This window comes from Nannobrachium achirus (assembly GCF_963921795.1).
Source record: "Nannobrachium achirus genome assembly, chromosome: 1".
Lineage (NCBI taxonomy): Eukaryota > Metazoa > Chordata > Actinopteri > Myctophiformes > Myctophidae > Nannobrachium > Nannobrachium achirus.
In genome coordinates this window covers 24,241,301-24,261,350 of record NC_137810.1, presented here as the reverse complement: position 1 = coordinate 24,261,350, position 20,050 = coordinate 24,241,301, and the positions used below count along the sequence as shown (strand labels likewise).

At 42.5% G+C, this 20,050-nt stretch overlaps 1 protein-coding gene across 1 annotated transcript in view; it reads left to right on the top strand.

Moving 5' to 3' along the window:
• Window positions 1-1,807: 1,807 nt before the first annotated feature.
• The window catches only part of LOC308286645 (disintegrin and metalloproteinase domain-containing protein 10), a gene marked incomplete at both ends in the record, with an annotated part of 43,793 nt that continues 25,550 nt past the window's right edge, over window positions 1,808-20,050 (top strand). Inside the window, 6 exons of the mRNA XM_080727736.1 lie at window positions 1,808-1,865; window positions 3,973-4,117; window positions 4,344-4,462; window positions 4,918-5,073; window positions 14,850-14,935; window positions 16,616-16,738. Of these exons, the coding sequence (XP_080583862.1) occupies window positions 1,808-1,865; window positions 3,973-4,117; window positions 4,344-4,462; window positions 4,918-5,073; window positions 14,850-14,935; window positions 16,616-16,738 (687 nt within the window). The remainder of the gene's footprint in view (window positions 1,866-3,972; window positions 4,118-4,343; window positions 4,463-4,917; window positions 5,074-14,849; window positions 14,936-16,615; window positions 16,739-20,050) is intronic.

Genomic DNA, 20,050 nt, shown 5'->3' with positions numbered 1-20,050 from the left:
AAATAGTTTTTTCATAAATTAAAGCCCTACTTCATCATGCAAAAGTGTCGCACAAAAATAGTGAAAATAGCCGATCTACAAGCACACAACCCAGGCCTCTGGGTTTGCTGCCCCCGCGGGGTGCGGTGCATGGCTGGGTGCAGATCAGGCCTGTGATATTACTATGGTTATATGCCAGCCTGTTGTATATTTCTTGCCATCCTTTATGTGATATGCTGTAGTTTTCCTTTTTATTTAATTTTACTTTTATGCAGTCCAATGTCAATGAATATTTTGCTGATGAAAAACTGCAAAAAAGTAAAATTACATTTTAACAATGTAATGACTAATTGATGCTTTGTTTATTACAGAGAGGCTACATAGACTATGTATGGTATGACAAGTTGGACTGATATCACATACAGCTGATACAGGTTATGATTTTGTCCAAAATGCGAACATTTATATCCCAGTTTGGGAAACACCACTCTAACATTTTTAGAGAACATTTAAGATCTAACTGCTGTTCTCTCATGTCCATACTGTGTAGTCCATACATTATACATGCTTTCTCACTCCCTGCATGCCAAATGGTCAAGGCCGATGTGCAAGTTCAGATTGATTGTTATGACCCGATTAGAGTCTAGGGCACAGTGAGTAACAAAACACGGTGGTAAGGTGCAAATGAGAAAAATGATTTTTCACTTTAAAAAAAAAACTAAAAACTTTTGAACATTTTATTATCTAATCAGGCTTTTGGGAACACCCAGGACAGTTTTTAAAATGCAGTATTTGGATATTTGATATTCATTTCCTCCCATTTGACCCCATTTGCCCCTTCCTATACAAACCCATTGTAACTTCAAACTCCATTTTAACCATGATAGATTCAATGAAAATACCCATCCTTTTGTCTGGCTTGACTCCTGACACCCTCTGAATACGTGAGCAGGCCGTGTTTTTTCGATAACTCTTTTCGATTATTTTGAATAATATTTTGGGAAAATTAAAACAAATTAAATACAATAAAAATGATTAAAAAAAATAATATCGAAAAAACACGTCCTGCTCATGTATTCGGAGCGTGTCAGTCAGGAGTCACCAGAAAAGGGACGGGTGTTTTCATTGAATCTATCATGGTTAAAATTGAGTTTGAAGTTACAATGGGTTTGTATAGGAAGTGGGCAATGGAGGGAAAATGAATATCAAATATCTAAATACTGAATCAAGCAATTCAAAAACTGTCCTGGGTGTTCCCAAAAGCCTGATTAGATGATAAAATGACCAAAAGGTTTTTTGAAAGTGAAATATATCCCTTTAAGATGGAATGACAGACAGACAGTTTCCTTCATTTCATTGCAGGATTTCATATTGACTTGTCTATCAGTGTTATTCTATTAAAGCAACTTCACTGAGGCAAAGCAGTTGGACTCAAGCACATCAGCAACATTCCCACCTCAGTGGATATACATGTTTTGTTATTTGACATATTGCATCAGGCCTTCACAACATCGTATAATATGACTCATTCTGTAATTATCCTTTTTAAAATTAGAGAACACTCCTTTAGGACATAAAGTAGACATAACACATAGCACACTAGCAAACAAGTCTGAATATGCCTCAGACTGTGTGAGAGTGCACAGCTGTATCTGAATGCTTAGTTCTGACATGAGCTTCCAACAAGTTACATTCCACGGTGGGAGAAGAGACATAAGAGACAGAGAAGAAGAAAGGAGAATGCACAAAAAAGAGAGAGAAAAGGAGTGAAAGTGAGAAAAGAAAGAGACAATAGGGAGGAATACTAAAGAATATCAATGCAGAGATCATGAATGTCCAGTACTGGCTGCTGCTGCTGTTTCTTCACTGCAATGAATGGATTACAGGTAGAGAAGAACATCATCTGAATGTGTTTATATGCGATTAGGTTTTGTTTGGGTACATGCAAATTCATTTTGAATTCATTTTGGTACTGTGCGTGTGTGTGTGTGTGTGTGTGTGTGTGTGTGTGTGTGTGTGTGTGTGTGTGTGTGTGTGTGTGTGTGTGTGTGTGCGCGTGTGCGTGCGCGCGCGTGTGTGTGTGTGCGCTGTGTGTGTGTGCGCGCTCGCAAGCGCATGTGTGTGTAACAAAGAGAGCTTTCAAACAAGCATAAAGTCAACACATGTAGGCCGCAATATTTGTCTTGCACAGTGTATGGGTGTGACGGGATGGGGGTGAGAATGTGTTGATATGTTTATGTGCAATGACATAATGTATTTACAGTATGTATATGGATTGGATGTGCATGTAAATCTGTGTGTGGCTGTGTAAATGTGTGTATACAGGCTACAGATTTTGCATCTCATTGCATGGTCTGACCTACACTCAGCTCAGCTGTAGGTCCTTGCACAACCTGAGGTGGACATGTCTCAGCTTGTTCCCTCTGGTATGTCGTGAACAGTAGCAACCACTCAATTTGGGTCCCTTTGTACACATTTGACGGAGTTAAATTAACTCTAACAATTTGACTGTGTACTTTACTAAGCCTGTCCACGTGAACGCAACCTTCTGTTTTGATTAATGGAGGTACCAGGTGACTCAGCAAGGAGGAGTATTTGGTAAATTGACTGTGCCTTATAGTCTCTCTGAGCCTCCAAATGGCCCTTTATGGATCTGTAACTCTTTGTACTCTCTGAGAGTTATGGTGGTCCTTGAAATCAAAACGTTTGAGAACCACTGTGCCCACTCTAAATGGAACAGCGCCTTCATTAGAATCATTGGTAACACCTGCGAAGGAAGTAAGGAAAGGGCCCAATTTATTTTCTTTACAATATGGCTGCTGTGAATAGAGCTAGTAAAGGGAACATAAGAAAATCTGCAAAGTAAATCGTTACCAAGAAATTTCTTCTCCAATGTGTTTCTAAAGGTGTGTAATAATATGTACTAAAAGGTTGAAATTCAACTCCCGGGGGAAACCTCATAAAAGAAATGATTCGTGTTTGTGTCCCATTAATTTACTATACAGGAAAAAATACAAAAAATAAATATGCTTTAAGTAGCATGTGAGGGGTCAAACTAGGGGTTTTTCATGATGCTGAATCCATTGCAAGCATTTGTTTTGCACAAAAAACATTCTGTGGGCTTCAAATGGCCCCTACAAAACGGTGAAAAGTGATGATTCATCTCTAAACCATCGTTTTGTGGGTCCGTTTTTAGCCCAAGGAATGTTTTTCATGCAAAACAAATGCTTGCAATGGATTCAGCATCATGAAAAAACCCTAGTTTGACCCCTCACATGCTACTTAAAGCATATTTATTTTTTGTATTTCTTTTCTGTATAGTAAATTAATGGGACACAAACACAAATCAGTTTTTTTATGAGGTTTCCCCCGGGAGTTGAATTTCAACCTTTTAGTACATATTATTACACACCTTTAGAAACACATTGGTGAAGAAATTTCTTGGTAACGATTTACTTCGCAGATTGGTCAAATATCTTATAAAATCCCCTTACTAAGCCTATTGAACCATGGAACGAATCACGAATGACATGCTTTATACCACAGGTCTTCAACGGGGAGTCCGGGACCCCATGGGGGTCCTCAGAGTTACTACAGGGGGTCCTTCAAATCTTTGTGTGATAGGGAAAAAAATATCTCCTTTTATATATGCATGCACTTGAACCTTATATTGTCCATATCCTGAGAACATTAGCCAAAAATAGCAGATCTACAAGCTCACAACGCCTCGCAGTGAGCTTGTAGATCGGCTACAGAGTGAAAGGTCAAGTTTATTAAGTATTGACGGTTCAACTAGTTAAATATCTGAAAACACAAAGTGACATGAATCCAAAATACGCTGATGATTGTGCTGTCAAACAATGAAACTATATGGAATCTCTGAAAAGGTTGCTTCATCTCTCTCTCAACTAAGGGGTCCTTGGCCTGAAAACGTTGACGATCCCTGCTTTATACGAATATTAGTTCACTTTAATAGTCCATCCTCGTTTTCAGATGCTATAAGCGGCATTGGTCCCTACATCAGGCATTATGAGGGCTTGTCGTATGACAGGGAGGAGGTCCACAGGAGACACCTGAGGGCCAGGAGAGCACAGCCTGAGGACCACCAAGTGCTACTGGACTTCACAGCGTTCCACAGGTGGCCAGCAGCTTCTCACACTCTGACCATGGCAGCTGCTTCAAAAGCTTTGTTAAATATACAGCTTTCTGTTCAAATATAAACCATCCTTTTCCATTGAATGGTATTCTTTATTCTTGTTCCTAAACCAATACAAAATGTCATTGGTTTATTATTCATATTGGCTTAAATATTTTTAGCATCACAAAGCATTTTGTCCACATCTTTTATTTGTTTGTTTTCTCAGAACGTTCCGGTTGCGCTTGCGGCGAGATGCAACAGGGTTCGCCGAGCGTTTCAACGTGATGAATGAACATGGTCCCATAGCAGCAGACCTCTCTCATTTATACTCAGGAACACTAGAGGGTATGTATGACATGGACATACTGTACTTCACGCACCACAATTATATCTCCTGCTAAAGAATGTACCCCTGTGGGTCAATTTTTACACTTACACTTACAAAAACACTTACACTTACCGCCAACTCAGCGTATGAGTAGCATGGCTTGGCAAGTCGTGCGGCAAGTACTGGGTGCTGATGGTAGGTGTGGCGCTCCACCTCAGCAGTCCATCTCCCAGGGGTCTAGCGCATTGTAACGGGGACAGACTCCCGCGTGTTACCGGCTGATACCGACAACAAGCCACTCCCGACCTACTTACACTTACACTTAACATAACACTGAGGATTTGAGACTGTGTGTGTGTGTGTGTGTGTGTGTGTGTGTGTGTGTGTGTGTGTGTGTGTGTGTGTGTGTGTCCATGTGTGTCTATGTTTGTTCCTCTTTCCTTACCTGTTCTGGCCTGGTCATGTCCTGTAGGTGAGCATGGTTCGTCCTGTCATGGCTCCGTTCTTGAAGGTCAGTTTGAGGGCTCCATCTCTACAAACAACGGGACGTATCACATAGAGCCGGCGCATAGATATACCATCAACCAGACAAATCAACATTCTATAATCTACCACCAGGATGACATGGGTAAGACATCATTTATGTTTTTAACCACTTAAACTTTAATGTACTTAAATGAAAATAACAGATTGACCACTTGACCCATTGTGGGCTTGTCAATCTGCTATTTTTGCAGATTGTTCAACTATTTTTGCAAAGAAAATAACCAATTTTCCGCAAATGTTTGAAGATTATGATGTGCCCAGAATAGGGACGCTATAGGGTTCATGTGGTTAAGGCTTTCATTATCTGGCAACATTTGGGCCTTTTTTAACTGAATTTCCACACAGTACTATTACTCTACATGGGCAGCTGCTTCATGTGCCTTGCTCAAGGGAACCTACTGCATAGAGACTATGTACGGTAGCCGGCGCCGCTGTCAAAGAGGAGATTGTTATCCATCCATTTCTGTTTGTTCCAAGCCTGTCAACATGGCTCTTATCCCAAACACCAACTTCGCTGAACTTTATGATAATTCCATGGTCTCTTTGGTTTCTTTTGTGATCCGCAGTGAGACAGCGTCCAAAATGGGGTGTTAAAGCCATAAAGTCCCACTAGCATTGTTCTGTGGAGAAGATGTGGTGTGCAAAATGTTACAGTTCACCACCAGTCATCTCCCACCACTTTGATTAATATCACTCCTGGCAATTTAATCAACCATCCAATCACAGAGCGGACAAACATCTTATTCTTGTCTGTCAATACAGCAGTCCTGACTGGTGTCATAATAAGACAAGGTTACTACTGTAAGAGTCACTGAACCGGTCGTAACCTTTTACTGGCGGCTTGAGCGAATATATACAATATATTAAAAGCACACTGTAGACACTGTATAGACTCTAGTTATAGCTCTGGGGAGGGGGAGGTAGCTGAATACCAGCCAAAGAAAAGATGAACCTGAGTGGTGTGACTTTAGAGGGAGGGTTAGGGTCTGGGGTACAGAGAAAGGTTTGGGGCAGAAAGGAGGAAAGTGAGTGGGGGGCGGGGGTATGGATAACAGTAATGGTGTGGTAAGAGAGAGCACTGAAGGAGAGGGGAGGAAGAGGAGGCAAAGATGGAAATTAGAGTCATTGGAGGGTGGCCTTGGGGATGGATACCATGGTGATACACCCAGTCTGCTTGGTCTGGAAATGTATCCCTCTAATGCTTCAGCCAGCTGGCATTCATTACTGAGGACTGTCATACTGTATATTGCGCAGTAGTGCGTGCGTGCGTGAGTGTGTCCACTAGCTTGGCTACATAGTTTTGTACAGTATGTAGTATATATGTGACTGTATATTTGAATACATGTGTTTGCGTGTGTACGGGTGTGTGCATGTGCGCTCGCTTGCATGTGTGCGTGTGTTAAGGTTATGTAAGGGTATGTAAAACATACCCTTGCATAACCTTAACCCCTCACCCTAAATATAACCAACCCCCTAGAGATTCATCTAAATATAACCCCCCCCCCCCTAGTGATTAATCTGAACCCTAACCCCAACCTGGATCAGAACAATGTCTATTGTTTCTGGTTTTTCGGTAGATGATTTCCAGGAACTAATTTAGCTGGAACCATATTGTTGGTCACTGTGCCAAGACCCCCTGGAAACCTCACATTCTGTTAATGCCTTTCTTCCCTGCGACATCTGACGTACGGCACAGCTTGCTGTGCTTCAGACGTGCTGCTACTGACAACATCCTGCACTTTCATTCAGAGGCCAATATCTTCAGGAAATTGTGAAAGATTGAATCCTAAATCTCCAAATCACTACAATCAGTGTGTGAAGGACTGAGATAACGTGTCCACTTCTCTGTTTGTTTTCACGTCCTGTGGTTGGGGAGTGAAGGTGGCGGCAGCTGAATAAGGGTTTGTAGATCAGGGGTTCCCAAACTTTTTTGTCTCAGGGCACCCCATAAATATTTTTTTAATCCGAGGCACCCGTACATTATAATTTTCACGCCCAGCACCTTATATTTATAGCATATCGTCGTTGTCGGGTGGAAACCTTGTATGTCCAAAATCGTTAGTTTTGTTGCGACCGTAGGTCGCATTTACTACCAAAACCTCCACCGGCTGTCCGTCTGTGAGTGAGTCAGTCAGTCACACTTTTGCCCTGCTCATATCTCCACAACCGTTGCCCCCATCCATGCCAAATTTTGCACACACACTCCTTACCTGCCAAACTACAACCTCCAAGGACCCCCGGAGCTCCAGGGACCCCCAGGTCCCTGGGGGACCCCCAGGTGTAAAAAAATGTCCCTCCGTGAGTCAGACGTCACACGTCACACTTTTGCCCTGCTCATATCTCCACAACCGTTGCACCCATCCATGCCACATTTTGCACACACACTCCTTACCTGCCAAACTACAACCTCCAAGGACCCCCGGAGCTCCAGGGACCCCCAGGTCCCTCGGGGACCCCCAGGTGTAAAAAATGACCAAATGTGCAAAAACGACCAAATGACCACCCCAACGGGGCTGCTCACGGGGAATTCCTGGGGACCACCCACTCCTGGTGCTCCAGAACGGATGCAAAAGTGGTGGCGCCCCCAGTGGAGGACCCCCTCCACTGCAGCTCACATAAAATGCCGTAACTCGGGCTAGGAGCGTCCGGGAGAGCCGGGGCCGGTACCTATTCGTCCGCCAAGGCAACGCGGAGACCCCACCCCTCATTTCTCACATGCCCCTCTTCTAGCGCCACCTTCAGGCCGATTTTTAAAACACATTTTTGGACACTGCTCCTATAGTTTTTGCCCTAAAATCACGCAAATCGCTACACAGTATGTCTACACTCATCCCATCAACATGAATCTGTCCCATATAGCGCCACCTTCAGGCCGATTTTTTAAAAACACATTTTTGGACACTGCTCCTACAGATTTTGCCCTAAAATCACGAAACTCACTACACAGCATGTCTACACTCATCTCATCAACATGGATCAGGAAGATTTTGGAAAAACACATTTTTGCCCTATTTGTGGAGATGGTCGCTTATCTCCCGATTAGGGAGTCTTACTGGTATTTATCATCTATAAAATGTACTAAACTAGTGAAAACAGCAGATCTACAAGCACACAACGCCTCGCATTCGCGAGGCGTTGTGTGCTTGTAGACCGGCTGTTTTCACTAGTTTTGTGCGACAGAGGTTTCTGCCTGACAGTGACGATATTTTAGTGATTATGTTGCGAGGAAAAAGTTGAGATAATAGCCATTTTGGTTAGAACTGACTGAAAATAACTTTGTACTTCTTAAATATTTCTTCAAGTGTCCAAATAAATTCCAAATATTATCTGGACTGCCGTTGTGGCACCCCAGGGTGACCCGTCACCCACTTTGAAAACCCCTGCTGTAGATTGTTAAAGGGTCTCTCTCTCATCTGTAATGAGTGTTTTCCCTGTACGATATTCCCTAATGCATTTTGGTTTAGTGCTAACAAATGTAAGGCACATTTTATGCAAGGCAATTAAGGCTATTTGACACATAAAAGTAGAAAAAGAAGAAGAAATTAACATGTTAAGGAATAAGAATAAAATAATACAATGATCATAAAAGGTTAAAGTGCAATTATAGTTTAGAATTTTCTACTGGGTTAAATAGCAAATTAGGAGTAATAAACTCTCTTCGTCATTAAGTTTGTACTGATCTGACATTGAACTTTAACTGTAATCTTAACTGTAACAACAGCTGTAACATGTTCCTCAGCAAAGGTATTGTGTGTCCACCTTGGAGATTAACAACATTTTCAAATCAATATTTGGCTGAACGGCCTGTGTAAATGTTCATGTGTGTGTGTGTGTGTGTGTGTGTGTGTGTGTGTGTGTGTGTGTGTGTGTGTGTGTGTGTGTGTGTGTGTGTGTTGTGTTTCAAACTGAAAGATGAGAAGCAGACCTCTATAAGTTAAACAATACCAGAAGGCCAGAAGGAGTGTCAGTCAGTGTGTGTGTATGTTTGAACTTGTGTGTCCATGCGTGCGTGCGTGCGTGCGTGCGTGCGTGCGTGCGTGCGTGCGTGCGTGCGTGCGTGCGTGTGTGTGTGTGTGCGTGTGTGTGTGCGCGTTGTGTGTGTGTGTGTGTGAGTGCACACATCCGTCCTCAGATCCGTACCTGCCCTATAGTTACCTCCATCACGTGAATTCTCCTTTGAGGAGTCACGCCACTTAATGGGAATGATGGCTAACTTTCTCAACACATTCCATTCCACCACTCCTGGAACTTTACCCAATCCGCTGTCTCATCTTCCCGCTCACTGTGTCATCAATGTAGACACACACCCGCGCGCACGATCACATGCACGATCACACACGCTCACATCACGCGGTTACATGCACACACACGTGCATGTGCGAACACATACAGTATGGAAGCATGCATAGATGCATACAGTATGCTAGCGGTCTCAAAGTGGATTCCACTCTCTAGGCTCCTTTATGGGGGTCTAAATTGATCCTTCCAAGTCTGTAACTTTGACAGTGTAGAAATGGAACCACTGTCAAAGTATGGGAGACCACACATTTCAGAAATGTTTGAGAACCACTGCAGTATGCCACTCAGACATGGCCACACACACACACAATAATTTCCTCTGTCAAGCTCTCGTCATGCTCCATGCAATTCAATTATTCTGTTATTGTTTATACTCCCGACCTACTTTTTTATAAAATGTATATGTTGTGGTAATGTCTTAATATTTAACTCCCATGGCTGTGGGTGGAATGGTTAACTGCCCTTACATGTTTTTAGTAAAAGGCACGTGATCCACGTGATTTCACAGTCAGGGAGAAGTTTGAATAAAGTTGACCTTGTTCAGCTTGGGAATACTTCTCTCAGCATGTGTGATCCCATATATTTCTGTTTGCTTTTATACATAAAAGCGATACACGGAAACTTCAAACCTCTGGAGACGTTAAAATGATAGTATGCTCACATGTTCTCGTGTGAGAAAGTGTGAGCCATAAAGTTATTGTTCACATTCTTTGTTGTGAAATAACCACCCTTTTTGTGGTGGATTTCTTAGAAGAAATCTGGTTAGGAAATACCTCCGTGGTGCATGGTGCATCTATTGGGTTTCCTGCAATTTCACAGGATCATAAACGTTTACACAAATCCTACGCTAGACAGCTTGGTGATATACTGTATAGCCTGTGCAGATCCAAACTAGGTTTCTGGAAACTACCAAAAGGGCTGGTCCATTTTTAAGCTGTTGCGTACAAGAAGTATTCTATTGACAAATATTTGACAAAGAAAGCTTATCCACTGGAATTTTTATGGCTTGGCTGAAGGCCAAACCATGTACAAATTGGTTTGTAATTTAGGGCCCTTTTGCAGCCACCACCTTCTAGGTGAAGCTGAAATTGTGGCAGATATAAATTATAATATTATAAAACATACATTAACCACATTAGTGTGTTAGCCCTATTTTATACCTAGACTATTGTCTTTGTGTTTGTGTTGTGAGCTTGAAGATCTTTTGTACATTCACTTTTAGTACTTTAAGTATATTTTGATACCAATACTTTTGTACCTTTACTCAAGTACATTTTGAATTACAGACTTTTAATAACAGAGTATTTATATATTGCAGTATTGATACTTTTACTGAAGTAAAACATTTTAGTACTTTTTCCACCTCTGGTACTTTGGAGTGAGGGGTAGGTATTGAACTATAATGTAAGTATACTAGCCTGGAATGAATTGATGTCAGATGAGGGGCTGGCATTGGCATATGTTTTCTATATTGCACTGAGCCTGGGAAATGGTTTCAAATGATCGCTGGGAATCCAGTCTTGTTGAAATGCAACACTGAATTTCCATTTGGAAAAGATAATCCATACCCTTCCTATAGCTTTAGAGGTTTTAAGTCTAACAAACTCATAGTTCCTGTTTTTGGGGGGCTCTTTTATGTGAATTCAAATGAATCTGTAAAGATCAGGCCAAATATTAGCTTTGTTGTTTAATCTCGTGGAAAACCTCTGGTGAAAATAGCCTTGTTAGGAGGCTTTGCTCAAAGGCTCAGACAACGTAAAAAACTCAAATGAATGAGTTAACCCCCCCCCCCCATCTACCCCAATCATGTATCGCACCAAGCTGCTGGTTCTGATTGGTTAAGAGCGTTCTAGCAGGAAGGTGTGATCCAATCATTCAGCGTTTGATCCACTGGACAGGAGGCATGTCTGAAATTGTGTGAATAACTCACAAGCACATATAATATGCACACATGCATGCTGTATTACTGTACACCCGTGCATGCACGCGCAAACGCACGCATAAAAATGCACGCACACGCGCGCGCACACACACACACACACACACACACACACACACACACACACACACACACACACACACACGCGCGCACGCACGCACGCACGCAAGCACGCACGCTCACACGCGCGCACACACACACACACACACACACACACACACACACACACACACACACACACACACACACTGCACTTCAAAGTACTGTAAGTATGGGTCACTAATTAAATAGATGCCTGATTCAGTGAGTCATTCATTTCTGCCAGATACTGCCATGTGAAAGTGCTTATGAAGTCATGTGACTTTCCTGTATGTTGTGAAATTCAGTGGCATTAATATCTACATTTATCAGTCTGGAACTGAAACTAAGCTATAATCACAAGGTTAATAAATCACTGCACTTTTTTGCACTTCATTTGCAATACATTGATTGTGTTGCTGCATGCCTTAGATCCAATACATTTTACAATATATTTCCATGTAAATGCACTCGCAATAATGTGAACTTAATCAGACTAGACTGGCGCAAATGTGATGCATGGCTCGGCCAAGCAGCCGACGTTACCCACACTCCCCCAAACATTTGTAATTTTTCGGTTCTCGGAAACGCACACATGCACGCACGCACGCACGCACGCGCGCACGCACGCACACACACACACACACACACACACACACACACACACACACACACACACACACACACACACACATATACTGTATATTATACAGATTGTTTTCATCAATAGCATTTTTTCCTTTTCTCTTCCTATGATTGTAAAAGGCACTGTACACTATATTGAAGCATATTGCCAACGAAGTGAAAAGATTCGTCCCCTGACCTACAGTACATGTCCTCTGAAGCAACAGCATTTCTACCAAATGTTTAGACTGCTGAGCTGCAACATGATGGACCAATCTGTGCACATGAAATGATCCCCTGACAGCATTTACATCATTATTTCATCAAACTGAGACAGCTGCATGGCCCCAAGGTGCTGCAAATCACAGCTATTTGAACGAAACCCAACAGCCACCAAGGGCTTCTACTTAGACTTATGATTTCCAAATGAGGGCTGCTATTCGTATATAGGAATATAACGTCGTTGTCGGGTGAAAACCTTGTATGTCCAGAACCGTTCGATTTGTATTCATCATTTTAAAATGATTCAAGATAGTGAAAATAGCCGATCTACAAGCACAAAACGCCTCGCACCGCGAGGCGTTGTGTGCTTGTAGATCCGCTGTTTTCTACTTTTGTGCGACAGTCTTGTATAATGAAGCAGGGCTTTACTTTACGAAGAAACATACACATTTGAAACTTGGAGATACGAGGTTTCTGTCCGACAGTGACGATAAGCAGATTAAGCACTGATCTACTCATGTGTTTGAAATTTGATTCGTTACCGAACACAGACAGACACACGGAAAGTGTAATGTCACCAACCCACCACCAGTACTCTGGTCGTCCGGGGACAAGACTTCAGGGCCCGACTTCACCTCAGACAGACAATTCAGCAGCCAAATGTTATCAGCCTCCATAACAAAACACAGATGAATGCAAGCCATGTATTCCAGGCAGCACAATGAGTAGCTTTCCTGTGTCCTGGTTGCAACCCTGCGTCACAAAACAGACATTATCAGACTGACAGAGTGAATTTCGATAAATGACATCTCTGTGCTTTGCGTCCATGCCTGTTAGTCCATGGGCCATACGAGATGTCGGTATCCGAAAGGTGGCAAAGGTTACCATGCATTTTTGAAAAGCTCTATATCTCCATCCATCCATCCATCCATCCATCTTCAACCGCTTATCCGGAATCGGGTCGCGGGGGTAACAGCTCCAACTGAGACTTCCAGATTTCCTTATCCTGCGCAACTTCCTCCACTCCCTCTGGGAGTATACCAAGGCGTTCCCAGGCCAGTCTGGAGATATAATCCTTCCATCTGGTCTTAGGTCTGCCACGGGGTCTCCTGTGGGACGTGCATCGAGGACCTTCCTAGGAAGGCGCTCGGGGGGCATCCGTACTAGATGCCCGAACCACTAAGCTGACTCCTTTCCAAGTTAAGGAGCAGCGGTTCTACTCCAAGTCTCTCGCGGGTGATTGAACTTCTCACCCTATCTCTAAGGGAGATACCAGCCACCCTTCTGAGAAAACTCATTTCGGCCGCTTGTACCCGAGACCTTATACTTTCGGTCATGACCCACACTTCATGACCATAGGTGAGAGTGGGAACGAAGATTGCTCGAAAGACAGAGAGCTTTGCCTTACGGCTCAACTCTTTTTTCTTCACAACAGTGCGATTAAGAGACTGCAAAACCGCTCCTGCTGCTCCGATTCTCCGGCTGATCTCCTTCTCCGTCTTCCCCTTTCTCTCACTTGTGAACAAGACCCCGAGATACTTAAACTCCTTCACCTGGGGTAACGTCTCATTCCCTACTTGGACTGCACAATCCATCGGTTCCCTGCTGAGAACCATGGCCTCAGACTTAGAGATGCTGATCCTCATTCCGGCCGCTGTACACTCGGCTGCGAACCGATCCAGTGAGAGCTGAAGGTCTTGGACCGATGGTGCCATCAGAACCAAGTCATCCGCAAAAAGCAGTGACTCAACCTTTAGCTCACCAAGCCTTATACCTTCTCCACCACCACTTCGCCTCGAGATCCTGTCCATGAAAATCACAAACAGGATAGGTGACAAGGCGCAGCCCTGGCGGAGGCCAACCCCCACCGGAAAAGAATCCGACTTATTACCGAGCACACGGACACAGCTCTCGCTTTATATCTGTAGATTATATTTTGGTATGATAACCCTTTCTGAGACACAGCTAAATTGGTGTTATCAGCTGCTAGAGTTGGTGTCCCATTAACTTTACTATACAGGGGGGAAAAAAGCAAAAAATGAATCTGCTTTAAGTAGCATATGAGGGGTCAAACTAGGGGTTTTTCATGATTCTGAATCCATTGCAAGCATCTGTTTTGCACTAAAAACATTCCTTGGGCTAAAAACGGCCCCACAAGACTATGGTTTAGTGATGAAAAGTGATGAGTCATCACTTTTCTGGCTGTTTTAGCCTAAGGAATGTTTTAGTGCAAAACAAATGCTTGCAATGGATTCAGAATCATGAAAACGCCCTATAGACCCCTCATATGCTACTTAAAGCAGATTCATTTTCTGCTTTATTTCCCTGTATATTAAGTTAATGGGACACCAACTCTAGCGGCTGATAACGCCAATTTAGCTGTGTCTCAGAAAGGGTTATCATACCAAATATAATCTACAGATATAGAGCTTTTCAAAAATGCATGGTAACCTTAGCCACCTTTTGGATACCGACATCTCGTATGGCCCATGGACTATGTGTGTGTGTGTTTCAGTAAGTGTGTGCATGCTGTGGATGTGGAGGTTGTGGATGTTTATTTATTTGTGTTTCCAGGGGATATTCGAAGGATATACAAGTATTATGTTTTGTGCGCATGTGAGCGAGATAAAAATGTCAGTTTTGTGTCTGTACGTCTACAGTATATTATTATACTCTGTATGTTTGTTTATATGCAGTTCCCCCATCCGTGGGAAGCGGTTCTGATGGATTCTGTGGTGCAGACAGTCTCCAGCGCCTTGACCAGAGCCTGACACCCAAAGAGGTGCGGGGCAGTCCACACTCTCTGAACACACAGACACACGTGCACACACTCAAATGTCACAAGCTCACATGAACATGAACTTGTTTTTGCCCACAATAGGGATGACAGGGTTAATGTGGTCATAATATCAAACATATTCAACATTTTCCAAAAGGAAGTATATTTAACCAGAAGAATGGATGAAATAAAATGTCCACAATGGTGATACAAATTCATGAGAGGGGGGAGGGGTATGAAAATCTTTTTATAAGAGATACATAAAGTGGTTCCTGTGTAAATAAGCCGAAAAGCTTACTAAGATCTCCTTTTAGTTGACCTTGTACCAGTTATTTGTACTGTCATGAAACTGTACTTTTTCTAATAAATTAAAATTCAATCAATCAATCAATCAATCAATCAATCAATCAATCAATCAATCAATCAATCAATCAATCAGTCAATTAACAGGCAGGGGATCAGAGGCAGCAAATTTAACCTAAATTAGTTTTAAAAAATAAAAATGTTTAAGAAAGACTTGACTAGTGTATTCACCAATTCAAACTTCCGTTATTATGAATGTGGTCAAATTGGTGTAACTTTTGTTTTAGCCTGTTGAGTCACTGGCACTACATTGTGGGTCATGATTCCAACCGGGATGGCATAACAACAATGTATTTACCGTAAGAAAAAGGGAAGGCCTTTATTTTATTTTATGTTATCCTCATTGTCAGTGACAATGGTCACATGGTGACTCATAGTGAAAAGAGATCCGCTTGTTTACAGGCTGAACTTTACAACTCTCACAGTAGCAGTAAGCCCTATTCACGCCCCGCCCACTCAGCTAATTTCTCAGCAACCTCCTGGTGCTGACGTCAGCTTTGAAGGGTAAACCCTGCTATTTTAACACAGAAATCACTGGACTTAAAGCCAGCAAATCATTATCTCCAACGGTAAAGTAAATTATAATGCTTTGAAGGGTTTCCCTTTCAAAGCATGACGTCAGCACCAGGAAGTTGCTGAGTGGGCGGGGCGTGAATAGGGCTAATTGTAGGTCATAAATGAATTAGTCAAGTGACTTCTTAGACCACACTCTAAACTCATTCAATAAATAGCTGATAAAATGGTAAACAGCTGGTCAGATCAGCTATCAGCTCCGTCAGGACTATTGTTAACTTTTTGTCCATACCAAGGATACTGAGGCAGCTGTGTGATTACCTGTACTTGTTCCATGGCCGCGTCATTTCCAGTGGTTGGTCACTTTTGAGGTCACGCAATGGTTCAAACAGATGGCTTTCCCAGTAGAGTGTCCAATATCTGTGTCAGCCAGCACTCAGAATTCTGTCACCCTCAGTCGTCACATATATTATTTTCAGTCCCTGAGGGGAAACATGCCTTGTCACACACAGTGTGTAGACTCACACTGATATGAAAAACATATCCAACCCTCATTTCCTCTGATCTTATGATAATGATAATGAATTCTATTTGTATAGCACCTTTCAAAACAAAGCTCCAAAGTTCTGCACAGAGAAAGGCTAAGGTAATGCTGTGATCTGATGTCAGTACCTATTAAAATCACAAAGGATAATGACTTTCCACATGCCAAAAGAATTATATAGCCGAGGCACACACAAAAAAGTGTATTCCGTCATATAGTGCTTTCCTTAAATCCTTTGCTGGTTGGTTCACATTCTCCCACAGGAGATGCCAGCCACCCGGGCCAGGAGAACCATTGACGAATCAAAGACCAGCTGCCTCCTCCATCTCCATGCCGACCACCTCTACTATAAGAAGTTCAGGACTGTTGAGGCTGTTGTGGCACAGGTGATTAGTCCAGTTATGGATACTAGTCCTTGCCGTTGGAATTATGTGCAGAGTTGTGTTATGGGGTGTGCACACAGTAAGTATATATGGGGGATTGAATGTACAAGTCTCAGAAGTAATGTTGGAGAACCCAGACGTATCAGTGACGTGTCAGTCACTGATACGTCAAGTTTTCAAGTGATTCAGAAAAAGTTCCTGCTACAGAGTTCCCTCCGCCTAATTCCTATATAACATACCCTGCCTTTATTTCCCTGTGTGAGTAGTAGAGTGATGAAATTACAAAGAGGACGATAAGCTGTATCAAAGTTACTGTCATTTCGTTCCCGGGGAAGTTCCTTGTTGACATTATTATTCCCCAATGTATTAGATAAAAATAATCTACAGTATATTTAATCAGTCCATTATTTTGGGGGCAATTAGCAATAGACAAAACCTTGATGGTTTATTCACGAACCTACCGGTATATTGGTGTGGTGGACTCAGTCGGCATGGTACAGGTAGAGTATGAACAAAAGGTCATGACAGAGGTAGAATGTGGATGAAAGTTTATGGCAGAGGTAGAAAGTGGATCAAAGTTTATGGCAGAGGTAGACTGTGGATGAAAGTTTATGGCAAAAGTGAGGGTATGTGGCAAAAAGGTAGGATGTGGATACAAGTTTGTGACAGAGGTAGAATTTGGGCAAAGATTTACTGGATATTTGGAGTATTTCTTGGTTAATGATTACCTTGAAATGTGCTTTTTGTTGTTGAATTGTTTGTTTATTTGTAATGACTCATACTGAGCAATATGTGTAGATCATGAAACCAAGAGATGTGACAGATCTTAGACCTAATTAAATATTTGTTACAATAACACATCTCAAATATTTCAGAACACTCACAGATGTTATGAACTCAGTAAGTCAGCACTTCAAAGCTACAGTTGTCTATTGATCATTATGTCTCCATTATTAGGCAAGCATGGAAATCTACCAATGTGTTTATATTCACTTGACATTCTGCTCTTATTTTGTTTTCCCTTTAATGTCCAACTTTCAATGGCCCTCCAGAGGAGAGCAATTTGTTTTGAGGTGGCACACTAATGCCTATTGAGAGCCAGAACAGTGCCCATAAAAGACCAAGCTGTTGCTGCTACTGGAGTAAATAAAGCCACAAGGGCCTACTTCCAAGCCCTCCAAAGATGCACACAGCTGCTATAGCATTGCACATGGCACAAGGAAGAGGCCGTGTATCTTCGTACACTCAGGGATCATGGGGCCATTAGGGTACCATCCAGTGTGCCAAGGCTGCTGCCACCCCCACTTGGCAAACCCAGCAGTTCAAGTGTTGCTTGGCTGCTTTCCTGCGTTACCCTGCCATTTTCCATTTCAATTCCAACCATCTGTGTGTAGCAAGAGCATTACTGCTGCCATACCAAGTCTATTAGTAGGCCTGTACTAATTGCTTAGGTCTAGTGTGCTCCCTAACCATTTAGGCCTGACCTAAGTTTTCTGAAAAAACGTCTAATATTATTCAAAAATTACAAAAACAAATACAGTATGTTGCTACATACTGTACATGTACTGTACTACAAAACAAATTGTTCCCGGACTGAATGGGTTAAAAAGACATACAGGACCCGTGTCAACAAAAGACAGACTTTAGGGCAGTCCATACCGTCTCCGACCACAAACCTTTCGTCGGAAAGGTCCGGTTCAACTACAAAATGACATCACTCGCAACTTCGGAAAAGCATTACCCCGAATTTGAGTTCAGAAAGCTGCACGTCGGAAAGTCGGACCTTTCCGACGAAAGGTTTGGGGGAAATCTCGCTTTTTCAAACGCACATCATTTCGACAACTGAGCGTCGGCAGGTATCGCTATACTCACCCCACGGAGGTTAGAGTTAGGGTTAGGGTTAGGTTTGGTTGTCGAAAAGATGACTTGTAGAAATAGCGACACGCTCCCGGAGACAGTATGGACAGCCCTTTTCTCTCTACAGAAGTAGGCTACAGTGATGGATGGACTGGAGTTGTCACGATTACACCTACATTTCAACACCTCCTTTGGGTAAGGTTGGCATATTGACTTGGAAAATGTCAAATGTTTAACCTTCTCTTCTCCTTATTAAAGAAGTAATAATAGTTCAGAGCTGTGCTTTGTCAAAAACCCCATCGTGAGCAATTCTCTGAAATTACATCATTTGTTATTGTCATGCTCACACCCGAGGATGAAAAGAATGAAAGATAAAATGCAGAAAGCACTCTTAACACAAAATAACTTGACAAACTGAAAACTTATTACCGAAGAAAACTGAGGTACACCTCACAGAGTCACAGGGCAGAAATTCAATCTTAGCACTTAAATACTCTAACAGTCTCATTAACTCAGATGCACCACAGCTGGGTGCCCAGGTGGAATCAGTCTCTGGATCAGGGCCACACAAAGAGGGGAGGGGTGAGCAGAACAAGGGCAAGAATTAAACTGGACAGGGAGGGACACACAGAGCAGGGGCAGAGTAACAGGGGCAGAGTGACAGTTCTTTACAGACCAAAAAACATGCTTGTAAGGGCTGATGCATTCTCCACTTTTAGAGCCGAATTTATTTTGGTGAGATACTTAAAGTGTGGTTCCTGTGGAAATAAGCCTCGGCTTTCTAGGATCTCCTTTTAGTTGACCTTGTACCAGTGATTTGTACTGAAACTGTACTTTTTTCTATTGCAAACTTCTAATAAATTCTTCAATCAATCAATCAATTGGTTCGGGGGTCACAAAATCTTGGCAGCACCGAACAGCCGTATTAATGACTGTACGTCTGTACCCGCCTACCCGGACCTCTGACTGACGTCATATTGTAGTTTAGGTAGAGCCGAACCGAAATAAATTTGCCTCTAAAAGTGGAGTATGCATCGGCCCTAACCCTATTAGATTTGACAATTGTGTGTCTGTGTGTCTTGTCAGTGTGTCTTGTCAGGCCATATGCCAGTTCTTTTTTGATGAACTCTATTATGAGTTCTAATAGGACTAGTGCAGTAGACTTGGGTGACAGTTGACCGTCTGCTGGACTTGCTGCCTGTGCCATGCACTCTTTTTGTCTGTGTTTGTGGTGAAATCTAAAATAGTAGCCCATGGGATGCGATCACATTATTCTTGTTACCCAGATCCTTACTCCATACTTCACCTTACACTTTGTTAGCATTGTCCCATTGCTGGAAATGGGTAGCCTGATTTCAAGACTCTACGCTGGAGCTTAAGAGTCTGAGCCTGTCTGCATACTATTTGATTGAAAAGGGGAGGGGATTTCAAATTTGAAATTCCCAATCACAAGCGATC